General features: G+C 36.7%; 1 protein-coding gene across 1 annotated transcript in view; it reads right to left on the bottom strand.

Annotated features, from left to right (window-relative positions):
* Positions 1-1,658: 1,658 nt before the first annotated feature.
* DHX29 (DExH-box helicase 29) overlaps positions 1,659-15,177 on the bottom strand; it is a 49,472-nt gene continuing 35,953 nt past the window's right edge. Inside the window, exons 19-27 of the mRNA XM_055332528.1 lie at positions 14,250-14,378; positions 14,084-14,159; positions 13,123-13,347; positions 8,499-8,635; positions 7,974-8,067; positions 5,035-5,337; positions 3,966-4,097; positions 2,819-2,915; positions 1,659-1,983 (exon numbers count right to left, since the gene is read on the bottom strand). Coding sequence (XP_055188503.1) covers positions 1,928-1,983; positions 2,819-2,915; positions 3,966-4,097; positions 5,035-5,337; positions 7,974-8,067; positions 8,499-8,635; positions 13,123-13,347; positions 14,084-14,159; positions 14,250-14,378 — 1,249 coding nt within the window. The 3' untranslated portion in view covers positions 1,659-1,927. The remainder of the gene's footprint in view (positions 1,984-2,818; positions 2,916-3,965; positions 4,098-5,034; positions 5,338-7,973; positions 8,068-8,498; positions 8,636-13,122; positions 13,348-14,083; positions 14,160-14,249; positions 14,379-15,177) is intronic.

Here is a 15,177-nt window from a genome sequence, read left to right as displayed (position 1 = left end):
GGGAGAGCATAGTTTGGAGATTACTACAGTGATGTAGGTGAAAGATCATGGCCTGGGTGGGAGTAACAGCTGAGGAGATAGGAGTGAATGGACTTTGAAATAGGGCATTCTGCAAGATTTTAATCTCAGTTGTCTTTTATCTGCTTTCTCCTTTGGTGCTTATCTCCATTCCCACACCTTTAAGTATGACATCTCTGTGGAAGATTCTAACCCGATGGCCCTAATCCTGATGCCACTATTTGACAATTTCAAAGGAATAATGATACTGTTATATTTCAGAAATTTTTATATGGTTCTAGAGCCATCGCACCTCTGCCACTTTGATCTAGGCAAGTTATTTCACTTGTGCCTTAGTTTCCTCATTTGAACAGTGGGGACAATGTACTGCCTACTCATAGGGTTGTTCTGAGGAGTAAATGACTGAATACATAAAAGCCATCTGGGCACCAGCTTGCATACATGAGGTGGTGGGAAGCATTAGTTCTGCTGCAGGACTCCACAATTTCTCTCTCCATATCACAAACTGAACTTCCTCTAGCACCCAAACTAGCTCTTTGATCTCTGACATCTCTAGTTCTGTTAATGGCATTAGCTAGTGACCCCAAACTGCAATCATAGTCGACTCTTTGCTCTCAATTCCATTATCACACTGTAGGCAGAAAGTTAAAATTAGAGATTGCTACTAAGTAGTAGTTTTACTTCTACCTGCAAAGTGAAAGTTACAGATTCTTTTATTTATTAATCAACAAATACTGAATACCTGTTATGAGAATCAAGCAGTTTGGGGCTAGATTCCTATTCTCATCTTTTTTCCTTCAGATAGAATTCCTGCCATTTGGTCTACATAGGACTATTTCTGAAGTTCCTCAAAAATTTTGGCTGGAAATGAGGGGAAAATTCCTCTCTGTAATCAAAATGGAGTTTGAAAAGATTCTCAGTCAGTGAAACAACTGAAGCCCCTGAAAAATATTTAAGCATAGTTTACCATCTCAAAGTTCCTGATTTACTAACTTAATTATGGGTATAAAAAAAGGTTTAAGGGCATTGATACCAAAGCTTAGGAGTGAGGAAAATGGTGTAAGCTGTCCATCCCAAGGTTATCACTAGCAGTAGCCATTCCTGCCTGTTCTCTAGGAGTACATCTTAATGTGTAGTAAACAGGTATTATTAATATATTATATTAATATTATCATTAATACTTATGTAAGTTTTTATTTTGGTTATCAAATATTAAACTGACTTCTAAAGTTGTTCCTTTTCACAGAAATTTAATTACAACTGGTTTTGGAGCTCATTTTCTCTTCTGGTCATGGAGCTCTAAACTCTCCAGGTGAGGGATCCCTGGGTGGCGCAGCGGTTTAGCGCCTGCCTTTGGCCCAGGGCACGATCCTGGAGACCCGGGATCGAATCCCACGTCGGGCTCCCGGTGCATGGAGCCTGCTTCTCCCTCTGCCTATGTCTCTGCCTCTCTCTCTCTCACTGTGTGCCTATCATAAATAAATAAAATTTAAAAAAAAAAAAAAATAAACTCTCCAGGTGAGAAGGACTGGTAGAGGATAAGGTGTATGTATACATAGGAATCAAGACCCTAAGTTACAGAGGCTACAGACTACAGACATAGGCCTTGCCCAGAGGCACATAATGATGAATAAAGCATGGATGATACCAAAGAATTTATTGTAAATGTAGTGATTAAATACACTGCAAATAATTATCATTAAAAAGGAACTAGAAAATTACACATTTTTAAAGTATGTGCTTTTTCCACCACTTTTAATTTAGGGCTAGTATACCAACATTTAAGTATTGAAATACTTGAGCGATGGTCCATTTTCACATAATTTCATGACCATATCTTCATCTTTTTTTGTGTGTGTGTCCATATCTTCACCTTAATTTTGAAAGCAGTTGAGCATGATGTCAAGTTTCAATTATGATTCTCTGTTTTTATCAGTTCTGTAATGATCTGCAGAATCTTGTCATCTGAGTGGAAGGAAAAAAAAAACCCATCAACAAATTCATCACTGGCTGAATTCCCAATGTATACATATGTGAACAGCATTCTTCATTGAAAGATTCTTCTAAATTAGAATACAATACTAATACCAGCAATATTCACTCTAAATCTACAGATGTCCACAAAATAGAATATGTTGCCCTGTAAATATTATTAATTATTGTTATAATTATTTGATACCTACTTTGACAAAAAGTAGGCTAAAGCCCAGAGATGATGCGATGTAACTACTGTCCTTTATAAGGAATTATTTCTTTAAAAATTCCTTTAAGACAGGGTTTCCTAACTTTTCACCTGGCTCAGATATCAGTTGCTCCATGTTTAGTCCAAAGGAAACAAAAACTTAACAGGGAAGGCTCCTGGGGAGGTGTCAATGGGGAAGTGACAGATCTCTCTACACAACAAAAGTATCAAACACCAATTAATTTGACAAACAGAGCAACAGAGGCTACAGTATTTGCTAAGGAGTTTTTGTTACATGCTTGAAACCTTACAGAGAGTCCCTTATAATCAAAGTTTACAATGTTCAGTTTTACCATCCTTTTTTCTGTGAAATGGCCATAAGTTTAGAAGTGAAGCTTAGAAGAAGAAAGAGTAAAAGAATCAGGAGGATAATTAGATTGTGAACAATAAGGCATTGTCTGGGAGTCTGACAGAATTCAGCATAAATTTTATGAAAATTTTTAATCACATGGACTGTAAGACTTCAGTGTGCTCTAATATACTCCAATGTTTAAAAATAGGTGGTTTTCAAAAAAAAAAATAGGTGGTTTTCTACTTACATTATAATCAAATACTTACTTTCAAGGGACATCTTAGGATTTTCAAGCTTTTTTCTTAAAACAGAATCAATGAGAACTCTAAGCTGCTTGAAAATTACAGCTATTTTCACAGGGGCCTGGTGAGAGGAGATGACATGGGTCAAAGTTAATTCCTGGGAGTGTGAATGTGTTTCAGTAAATAAAGGTAAGCATGATACCTCATGATCTGCTTTAGCACATCTTGACTTTAATATAAAATGTTATTAGAAAAATAGAGGCAAATTACTTTCTGTAGCTTCTCTTACAATAACTCTGCAGGAGTAAAGACTGCAATTTTGGGGAAGGAATTAACAGCTTAATGACATGTAATTTACTAACCTTAAAAGTATACTCATAGGTAAGTGTGCAATTCAGTGACTTTTAGTATATTTATGCAGTTGTACAACATGACCACAATCCAGTTAGATGATTTCTACCACCTTGTCCTCTTGGAGACAGCTGCATCTATTTTTAAAGTTGTATTTAAGTTTACTTCTCCAGTCTTAGACAAATCATGATAGCATACAGTAACAGAATGTATTAGATCTGTTTAAGCTGGTCTGTGTTGATGGGGTCACAAAGAAATAAGCTTATTGCCCATAGCGATGATTGGTCTAATTTTTCCAGAGAAAAACTTGACCATACTCATTAAAAGCTATCACTCAGTCTATGTCTTCTTATAGGTGGCACAATTGGCAGAAGGCACTTAAGTTTGAGGATCAAATAGTTCTAGGTTTAAGTCTTGCTTGGACTTTTAAACTAAGCAAGAATTTAATAACAATTAAAACTAAGAAAATTATTTAAACTAAGAAAATTTAAACTAAGAAAATTATTTAAACTACAGAAGTTAATAACAAGGTTATTAGGTTATTAAATTTGGGATAGTCCATGTATAATTAACTATTGAAGTATACAACACATAGCCAAGTTATTACTGATAATAAATGCAATCTGTAATAGCAATATAATTTGATTATCCTATTTAAACAGATTTAAAACAATATAAGTGAGATAAAATAAGGAAGTCTCCCTCTTTAAGTCACATTATAGGAAGAAATTATGCAAATGCCAATAAAATTTTAAAAATCTGCCTCAATAGTACTGCAAGTAGAAAATTTTAATGTTATGAGAGCAGTGGTAGCACGTACCTGAAAATAGATCCAGCCATCAACAGAAAGAAGACGTTCCCGGTGTTGAACTTCGATATCACCACCAAAAAGCAAAACTGGAAAAGGGGTTATTAGGGTAGTTTCCCTCAGATAAACTCGGGTATACCTTACCTGCATAGGAATAAAGAGGGGGGGAAAAAACACAAAAACTTCACAGCCTAAAAATCTAAGAAATAAGAAATTCATTTATGTTCCATGTAAGAATTTTTTATAATTTACTCCTATAAGTTTTGTAAAGCTGCCTTTATATTCTCATATGTGCATAGTCTGCCAACTTTATAATCATCACATTTGCCATCTGTGCAATTACACTATTAAAAGCCACTTTAAAACATTAATTGCAAGGGTGAATTATATACCTTGAACATAAATGAAACTATGAACAAGCAATTTTATAATGCCAATGCTGTAAATTAGCTGCAAAATAAAACTGTTTCATAGAGTCTGGTTTCTAGACCAATATTCAGCTATGGCCCCTAGTCAGTAATTCGTCATGTTTTACATTTAAGTTTTATTATAGGCTAATGGTTTTATGAGCCAGTGCTTGAAATTATGGATCCTTGTTATTTTATAGCAAGCTATAAAAGATTTTTTTAAAAATGGTAATCTCTAAATAATTGCTTTTAAATTATCTTGGGTTACATTGTGACTCAAACTGTTGCCAGATCATATAAAGTTCTAATTCCGTATCCCCCTTATTTGGAATGCACATATAACATGTCTTTGTTCTCTGTTGAGGTAGTACCTTTTGGTGAAATCTCTGGGAACTGATACATTACTAAAGAATATCTATTTGCTACAATTGTCTTTATCTCAAGTAGGAAAGATGATGGTCAGAGTGGAAACCTTAATATTTTTCTTTCCTTAAGCGAAAGAAATAAGGACTTTTTTTTTTATGAGAAACTATACACATACAGATTTCAAATATGTACAGAAATAAATAGCTCAATTTGCGAACCAGATAGAATACTTGTGGGACACCCTAACTTGTTACAACTGACTTCGAGAAAAATGCCCTGAATAGTGGAATTAAGAATGAGCACTTTACCTTTTCCTGGTATAAGAGCCATCCGTAAGTTTGCAAATCTCGATTTACTGAGGATGGATGTACTTGTGCTTTGCCTTGGGCTGTCTCCACAATGCAAGCCAACTTTTCTGTAACATCAACTGACTTTGTATAGATTATCTTCCCCACGTTGTCATATAGTCCAGCGGCCAGAACAGCTTTAAGAAGGGCAATTTCTTGGAAGGAAAGGGTCTGTGAGGCTCCGTTTTCTTCCCAGTCATTAGATGTTGTGGATGATGAAAATCCTGCTGCCTTAACCAACTTCATTAACTCCTGCTTTACATCCTGGATTGGTTTATGTCAAGAAGAGACAAGATCATTACTGATTAAAACAGAAACACGACAAATAACCCTCTAAAATATTATACTGCTGTTTCCTATCAAAATTGATAGGATGTCAAATTATTATTTAGTTAACTACAGCTCAAATAAAACAAGGGAGGAAAAAAAGATCCTGGTAAATCAAGGACTGAAGAGTTACCTATTTCCATATCCCAAGACTTTAGATGTCATAAAACATCTCAAAAATGTGAGAGGAATAAAAGTGTGCCTGAACATATCATATCTGCACTTAATCTAGTTACTTCAGTAGTAGGTCTTCTCTCTACTCAATGAAGACAGTCATACAGAAGGCTAACACTGAGGAAGAACTGGAGAGGAATCTTGACCCTGGACTGCAAATACTTTGTTCACTTTGTTCACCTCTGGGAATCTCACCAACACCTTCATTTAATCTAAAATAGTTGCCTATGGGACGCCTGGTTGGCCCAGCGGTTTAGTGCCATCTTCGGCCCAGGGCGTGATCCTGGATTGAGTCCCACATTGGGGTCTCTGCATGGAGCTTGCTTCTCCCTCTGCCTGTGTCTCTGCCTCTCTCTCTCTCTCTGTCGCTCATGAATAAATAAATAAAAATATTTTTTAAATTATTTTTTTAAATATTTTTAAAAAGATTTTATTTATTTATTAGAGATAGAGAGAGAGGCAGAGATACAGGCAGAGGGAGAAGCAGGCTCCATGCAGGGAGCCCGACGTGGGACTTGATCCCAGGTCTCCAGGATCCCGCCCTGGACCAAAGGTGGCGCTAAACCGCTGAGTCACCCGGGCTGCCCTAAATAAAAATCTTAAAAAAAAAAAATTGCCTAAAATCTTTAACTACCTTTAGGAACTAGGTACCAATCGGCTTAAGCCCTATAAGATTTCACCCCTATAGGGTGAGCATTTTTCAAAGTAAACAGGATGCAAGCAATTAAATGGGACATTTACATTTAGGATTTCCTTTAGGTTTCTGGTTTGGGGCTTAAGAGACTTTGATTGCAGGTGAGAAAAGGCCAAAGAGCCACAACACCACAGGGTAGGTGAAGAGACAGAAGACACTGCAGTCCAGGGGAGGTGAAGAAAAGGATCACAGAAAGAAGGAGGCAACTTGGTAGTTGGAAGGAAGTGGAGTGGAGACAAAGGAGTGTTGATTTAGCTCTGTACATCTTGAATCCCAGTTAGTCCAGAGGTAGCTGTTTATTCAATTTATCCCTTTATCTACTTGTAGAAGGACAATATTGGAGATGTCCCTGCTCTTTTCTCAGGCTTTCTTTTTTTTTTTTTAAAGATTTTATTTATTTATTCATGAGAATACACAGAGAGGAGACAGAGAGGCAGAGACACAGGCAGAGGGAGAAGCAGGCTCCATGCAGGGAGCCTGAGGAGGGACTTGATCCCGGGTCTCCAGGATCACGTTCTGGGCTGAAGGCGGCGCTAAACCGCTGAGCCACCCGGGCTGCACCTCAGCCTTTATTTTCAATCACACACACAAAAAAATGGTTTAAGTTATATGGGAATAAAATAACCTTTTAAAATATGGGCATGGAATAGAGGAATTATGTGAGATACATTATTTTCTGAATACTTTTATAGCATGTCTGTAGTAAAAACTGTTGCCTTTAGATGGTGTACTACACACCATTTCCTATGCACAGTGAACATTAATTATTTGCAGAGGAGTTCTGCTTTTTGCTATCACTTGTCTTTATATTTTAACTATATTTGTACTCTCTCTCCTCCAAGAAATAATTCTGGTCCTCAACAATAGTAAAAATCTGAGTGATGGGGCAAGCTCAGTGGTTTAGTGCCGCCTTCAGCTCAGGGTGTGATCCTGGAGACCCGGGATTGAGTCTCAGATCAGGCTCCCTGCATGGAGCCTGCTTCTCCCTCTGCCTGTGTCTCTGCCTCTCTCTCTCTTTCATGAATAAATAAATAAAATCTTAAAAAAAATCTGAGTGATGGGCACAGCTGTTAGATTTTCTGTCCCCAAAGTCAGATTTATAAATCTGGTCACCATCAGCCACAGTACGGTATGATGCCCTGGATGCCTTTCCAGAACTATCATCCTACCTAAGTAGCTACCAACTAAGTAGCTGGCCTAATATTTAGGAAAATAAAAAATAATTTCACTAAAAGGAATCAAGGCTCTAAGGAAAAATGACTAGATTCCAAGCCTTGGAAGCATCTTATGATTATTATCTAAAACTGTTAAATGTTATTTTAAATCACTGTGTAATACAAGAAAATTATCTATTGGGAGAAATAACCAAACAAAAAATCACCAATTTTTTTTTGAAAGATTTTATTTATTTATTCATAGACACAGAGAGAGAGAGGCAGAGACACAGGCAGAGGGAGAAGCAGGCTCCATGCAGGGAGCCCGACGTGGGACTCGATCCTGGGTCTCCAGGATCACCCCCTGGACTGAAGGCGGCGCTAAACCACTGAGCTACCCAGGCGGCCCCAAATTTTTTAATTCAGTAAATTAAATCTATACTATGTGTCAAGCATTATCCTAGGCATTTCTTTTTCTAAAAAACCAAACAAACCCTATGAGTCAACCTTATGACTCTGAATTATTCCTAATATTCCTGTTTTAAACTTACCTCTAGGGTTAACAGTGATGTTCTATTCAGAAAGTTCCTCCGGCAATATGCTATTTCAGACCGATAGCCTCCTTCTTGCCGAGCTTTCTTCCATCTAGGAAAATAAAATGATCAAAGTTCAACATGTTTTCAAACTCTCTCTCTCAGAGGTACTAACTAAAGTAAGCTTTAATTAGTTACTTAAGAGGGGGATCTTAAAAAAAAAAGAGGGGGAATCTTAATTGTTGTAGGAGCTACTAATTGAATTTAAGAATATGCACTGTGATACTGAGACTTTTCTTTCATGTAGAATAGCAAATTATTAACTCCAAATATGAGAGAATATAGGTACAATACAAAGTACATTATTTTTGAATTTTAGAAAGGATTATAAAAATACGAATCTTTGAAATAATTATACCTTGACAGATAAAGTAATCAGAATGTAAATCTTACATATATCTTTTTAATGAAAGTCAAAACCATTGTAAAAATAAATAACCTCAGGTCATCGACTTATTGACAACACCCAGATTATTTCTTTACCCTAGGTATGCGTTGTAGATCGTCAGGTGGTCTGAATCAGCCATAGCCAAAGCTGATTTTGCAAGATCTGCCTCATCTTTCCGACCAATTGGTGTAGTAAAAGGAGACTTCTCGGTCATCACTGCAGCTAGTGTTGCCTATCCATAAATAACCAAAACATTTATCATTAGGTATACATGGAAGGATGGTTTGTAAAAGAAAGCACATCATAAAACCATCCCACTTTCAAGTTGAATATTTGTTCTTTTCCAATATCTTTATTGTGTTCTGCAATAGCTAACATTTTAGTTACTTTGTGCTTCATTTTGTGTAATTTTAACAATATATCTATCACTTTTAGACCATACTTATTTACTTTTTAAATTATGTTTCATTTTTATTATTTTTTAAAAAGATTTTATTTATTTATTCATGAGAGACAGAGAGGCAGACACAGGCAGAGGGAGAAGCAGGCTCTCCACAAGGAGCCCAATGTGGGACTCAATCCTGGACACCGGGATCATGCCCTGAGATGAAGGCAGCTGTTCAACCGCTGAGCCATTCAGGCATCCCTTAATTTTATTTAAATTCAATTAATTAACATATAATGTATTATTGGTTTCAGAGGTGGAAGTCAGTGATTTATCAGTCTTATATAATACCCAGTATTATTACATCACATGCCCTCCTTAATGTTCATTACCCAGATACTTCCTCCTCCCACACTGATCCCCTCCAGTGACCCTCAGTTTGTTTCCTATGATTAAGAAAGAGTCTCTTATAGTTTGTCCCCCTCTGATTTCATTTTATTTTTTCTTCTCTTATGATCCTGTTTTGTTTCTTAAATTCCATACATGAGTGAGATCATATGATAATTGTTTCTCTAACTTATTTCGCTTAGCATAATATCCTCTAGTTCTATCCACGTCACTGCAAATGGCAAGATTTCATTTTTTTGATGGCTGAGTAGTATTCCATTGTGTACAGATCACATCTTCTTTATCCATTTTTTTAAAAAAATTATTTATTTATTAATTCATTCATGACAGAGTGAGAGAGAGAGGCAGACACACAGGCAGAGAGAGAAGCAGGCTCCATGTAGGGAGCCGGAGGTGGAACTTGATCCCAGGTCTCCAGGATCATATCCTGGGCTGAAGGTGGCGCTAAACCACTGAGCCACCCGGGCTGCCCCTCTTTATTCATTCATCTGTCCATAGACATCTGGGCTCTTCCCAGATTTGTATTTTCCTGATGCTGAGTAATGTTGAGCATTTTTTCATGTGTCTGTTGGCCATCTGTATGTCTTCTTTGGAGAAATGTCTCTTCATGTCTTCTGCCCATTTCTTGGATTATTTGTTTGGGTGTTGAGTTTGAGAAGTTCTTTTTTTTTTTTTTTTTAAGTTCTTTATAGATTTTGGATACTAGCCCTTATGTCATTTGCAAATATCTTCTCCCATTCTGTTGGCTGTTCTTTGACTTTGTCAACTTGTTTCCTTTGCTGTACAAAAGGTTTTATCCTAATGAAGTCCTAAAAGTTCCTGTTTTCCTTGTTTCCCTTGCCTTTGGAGATGTGTCTAGCAAGAAGTTGCTGCAGCCAAGGTCACAGAGGTTGCTCCCTATGTTCTCCTCTAGGATTTTGATGGATTCCTGTATCACATTTAGGTCTTTCATCCATTTTGAGTCTATTTTTGTGTATGGTATGAGGAAATGGTCCAGTTTCATTCTTCTCCATGTGTCTGTCCCAATTTTCCCAACACCATTTGTTGAAGACACCATCTTTTTTCCACTGGATATTCTTTCCTGCTTTGTTGATGAGTTGACCACAGAGTTGAGGGTCCATTTCTGGGTTCTCTGTTCTGTTCCATTGATCTTTGTGTCTGTTTTTGTGCTAGTACCATACTGTCTTGATGATTACAGCTTTGTAACAGAGCTTGAAGTCTAGAATTGTGATGCTATCGGTTCTAGTTTTCTTTTTCAATATTCCTTTGGCTATTTGTGGTCTTTTCTGGTTCCATACAAATTTTAGGATTATTTGTTCCAACTTTGTGATGTAAGTTGATGGTATTTTGATAGGGATTGCATTGAATGTATAGATTCCTCTAGGTAGCATAGACATTTTAACATATTTGTTCTTCCAATCCACCAGCATGGAATGTTTTCCATGTCTTTGTGTCTTCCTCAATTTCTTTCGTAAGTGTTCTATAGTTTTCTGAGTACAGATCTTTTGCCTCTTTTTTTTTTTTTTCTTTTGCCTCTTTGGATAGGTTTATTCCTAGGTTATCTTATGGTTTTGGGTGCAACTGTAAATGGGACTGACTCCTTAGTTTCTCTTTCATCTGTGTTAGTGTATAGAAATGCTAATTGTATTGTGTATAGAAAAGGGTATAGTGTATAGAAAAGACTGATTTCTGTGCATTGATTTTATATCCCTGCCATGCTGCTAAACTCCTATATGAGTTCTAACAATTTTGAGGTAGTCTTTGGGTTTTCCATATAGAGTATCAGGTCATATGCAGAGTAAGAGGTTGACTTCTTGCCAATTTGGATGCTTTTTTATTTCTTTTGTCTGATTGCTGAGGCAAGGACTTCTAGTACTACACTGAACAGCAGTGGTGGTAGTGGACATCTCTGCCATGTTCCTGACATTAGGGGAAAAGTTCTGTTTTCCCCATTGAGAATGATAATCACTGTGGGGTCTTTGTAGATGGCTTTTCTGATTCTAAGGTATGTTTCCTCTATCCCTACACCACGAAGAGTTTTAATCAAGAAAAGATGCTATACTTCTTTAAAAAAAAAAAGAGAGAGAGACGCCTGGGTGGCTCAGCGTTTGAGTGTCTGCCCTTGGCTCAGGGCGTGATCTGAGGGTCCTGGGATCAAGTCTCACATCGGGCTCTCTGCATGGAACCTGCTTCTCCCTCTTCCTATGTCTCTGCCTTTGTCTCTCTCATGAGTAAACAAATTCTTAAAAAAAAAAAAAGATGCTGTACTTTGTCAAATCCTTTTTCTGCATTTATTGAGAGAATCATATGGCTCTTGTCCTTTCTTTTATTAACGTAGTATACCACATTGACTGATTTGTAGATGCTGAACCACCCTTGCAGCCCAGGAATAAATCCCACTTGGTCGTGGTGAATGATCCTCTTAATGTACTTGTTGGATCCTAACTGGCTAGTATTTTGGTGAGGATTTTGGCATCCATGTCTGTCCGGAATATTGGTCTATAATTCTCCTTTTTGGTGGGGTCTTTGTCTGGTTTGGGGATCAAGGTGATACTGGCGATACTGGCTTCATAGAATGAGTTTGGAAGTTTTCCTTCCACTTTTAGTTTTTGAAATAGCTTCAGAATAGGTATTAATTCTTTAAATGTTTGGTGGAATTCCCCTGGAAAGCCATCTGGCCCTGAACTCTTATTTGTTGGGAGGTTTTTGAGGACTGCTTCAATAGCCTTCCTGGTTTGGGGTTTGTTCAGATTTTCTATTTCTTTGTTTCAATTTTGGTAGTTTATATGTCTCTAGGAATGCATCCATTTCTTCCAGGTTGCCTAATTTGTTGGCATATAGTTGCTTATGTTTTTATAATTGTATTTCTTCGGTGTTGGTTGTGATCTTTCCTCTTATTTGGGCCCTTTCTCTTTTTTTTTGGTAAGTCTGGCCAAGGGGTTTATCAATCTTTGAGGAGGTCACATCAGAATCAAAGACAAAAACCTGAGTTTGTGTATAGGGATTTATAGTTTGTCACACAGTTAGAAGCAATCCCAGAACCACAGCTCATCTATCTTGACTTTTAACCTACTCAATTTCCATTGCCTGAAATGCTCTTTAAATAATTCAAAAATAATTTGGAGTGCCTCATGACCCATTTGTGGTTGTTGAAGTTTTTCAGATCAATTATCAGGACAGAGGTTATTTTTTGGACTCAACACAATTTTAGTGAGTATTCCTAATACTAGAGCAACAGACTAGAGTATGTTACACTCTCTTCATTCTATTTTTAAACAGCCTGATTTGTAGTCCCAGAAAAGGCCACAGACTGGTAATACAGGAAAGTTAAAATGATGCAGGTATATAAGCCCCAAGATTCAGAAAGAGGCACAAAATTAGTTAACTATGAATAATTTGATAAAATAGAAATGCTAGTAATTGCTGGCTCAGAGAGAGAGACAATGTAGAAAAAGAGAAGAAAGAGTTTGATTCTTCATAGAAAAGTCTATGGAGCTCAAAGCTTTCTAAGAATCATCTACTATAAAGGGGTGCCTGGGTGGCCAGTCAACCAGTCAATTGAGCATTGGACACTTGATTTTAGCTCAGGGTCATAGGAAGGAACCCCAGTCAGGCTCTGTGCTGGAAGTGATGCCTGCTTAAGATTTTCTCTTTCTGTCCACATCCCCCTCCAGCTTGCTTGATCTCTCAAGGGGGGAAAAAAAATCTATGTATTCAATTAAATATTTCAAGTGGGATTTTTTATAGTAAAAGTCTAGACAAGCCAAACCCATTTACAAAATAGTACCTATGGTAGTATACTTAAGGAAATGAATAAATATTACCTTGTATATAACTATAAAAAGTTAAAAATTATTTCCAAACTTAGTAATTTATCAGCCCAAATGATAGTTAAAGTGAAGAAGCAAGAGCAACATTCATCTTACCACTGGGTCAAGGCAGCCAAATATGGCACCAAAAATGAGCATCTTGCCAATCTTGACATTCACAGGCAAAGCTGCAAGGTGTTGGCCCAGTGGTGTCAGTGTAGGCTCATTTAATTCACATGCTCCAATTTTTCGGAGTAAATTCATTGCATTGCTGATTACTTGAAGCTGAGGAGGATCTAAGGCTTTGGAGAGGAAATCTTCAGGAGAACCAAGATTGCATTTCTGCACATTAAAAAAAGAGTGATAAATCAGTATGTTATTAGAAAGAATTGATCAAAGAGATGGTCAAATTGGAACTAAATTCTAAACAAAGAGACATAAGTATATGAGTAAGGCTATCTTATTTTTTCTTATAACTGGGAGCGTGTGAGAGACTGTGTATGTGTGTTAAGGATTGGCATGAGGACGAGATCTTCTAGTCCATATTTTTAGTTTCTTCATTCCTGATTTTTGCAAAGTCAAAATCTAAGAACTGAAGGATATTATAGATCTTTCAGACTAGGAAGCCCTTGGTCTAGGTCAGGGTTTCTCAGTCTCAGCATTGTTCTTTTGGGCCAGATAATTCTTTAAGGGACTGTGCTGTGCCATATAGAATGTTTAGGGGTAGTCCCTGGCCTCTATCTATAAATGCCCATGTAGCCTGGCCTCCTCCTCCCCCCAGTTCTGGCAACCAAAAATGTCTGAAGACATGGTCAAGTGACCCCTAGTGAGCAACATTATTCCCAGTTGAGACCTACTATTAGTCTATTAAGGGTGAGTGCCTGTGGTAGAATTTAAGCACAGTGGGTTACTTATAAAAAGATGGGGGAGGGAGTCTTTACTCAAGAGTAAATAAAATCATTGAAAATGTAGAACACAGGGTAAGAGAAGTTTAAGTCTTCTGTTGGTTTTTTTTTTTTTTCTTTTTTAGAAAGGAGTAAAGAATGAGAAAATAGCATTTGAGTCCCTGTGGGATTACCATAATATGAAGACATAATTCCTCCAAAGGCACACGCAAGATTTCTGGGACAGAATAGTCCATAAAGCCTTCAAATCTGAAAAATAATATTAAACACTTCACCTATTATCAGAAATGCCACACTATAATGACTGATGTATCTTTTATTTCCAATGCAGTGTCATACCTTTCTCTTGTGTACATCCGGAAGCAGAAGCCATCTCGGACCCTGCCAGCTCTTCCCTGGCGCTGCAGAGCACTTGCTTTACTGACAAACGTCTCAACCAAAGAACTCATCTGACTGCTTTCATGGTACCTGAAGAAAGTTTTAGGAGAGAATGTTTAAAGGACTTAAATAAAAATCTGAAAAAAGCTGGAAATAGGTGATTGTTAAAATTACACTGAAGACAGGCTAAAAAAAAAATCTATCATAATTGTGGACCACTATTTTTCAAGTCATGCTTTGTATTTAAGTAATTTAGCACTTCACAAATTAAATCTCATACTATCAAAGTAAAAGCTTTAGATACCTCTACAAGGGAAAAACCTATTTAACTTAATTTACCCTTTCCCAAATTAATCTGACCATGGAAGGTGTTTTAATGAAATGCCTATCAATTATGCAACAAGATTTCTTTGAAAGAGTTTAATGCCTCTTAGTAGTCATATGCATTGCCAAATATTGCTAAAGTTTCCCAATACAGGGAGAGACTACCAAGGTGGTCCTGTTTTTGCAATACAAACATTAAAATACAAACATTACTATTTATAAAATAGTAATCTTTTTATTAAGATTCAGGTAAGATTACCTATAAAGTGCCAATTACTATACCAGATACTTTCAATTATGAAAAATACTCATTTTCTCCATTTACATATGAGGGGATTGATGATTATACTTACTGGTCTTATTATCACTTGCTCAACATTATAGATCAGAGATTTAAATCCAATTTTTATTCCAAAACCCATATACTTTGTTATAATCTCATAAATAATGTTTTTATAAATATATTTTACAAATTTACAAAAAATTATGTTCTGAAAATTTTTTCAGAGCAATTTTCTACAAGTGAGCGGTACATTGGCATTACTTATGGGAAAACTCATGACAG

Source organism: Nyctereutes procyonoides, unplaced genomic scaffold (assembly GCF_905146905.1).
Source record: "Nyctereutes procyonoides isolate TBG_1078 unplaced genomic scaffold, NYPRO_anot_genome, whole genome shotgun sequence".
Taxonomy (NCBI): domain Eukaryota; kingdom Metazoa; phylum Chordata; class Mammalia; order Carnivora; family Canidae; genus Nyctereutes; species Nyctereutes procyonoides.
This window is presented reverse-complemented; position numbering and strand designations above follow the sequence as displayed.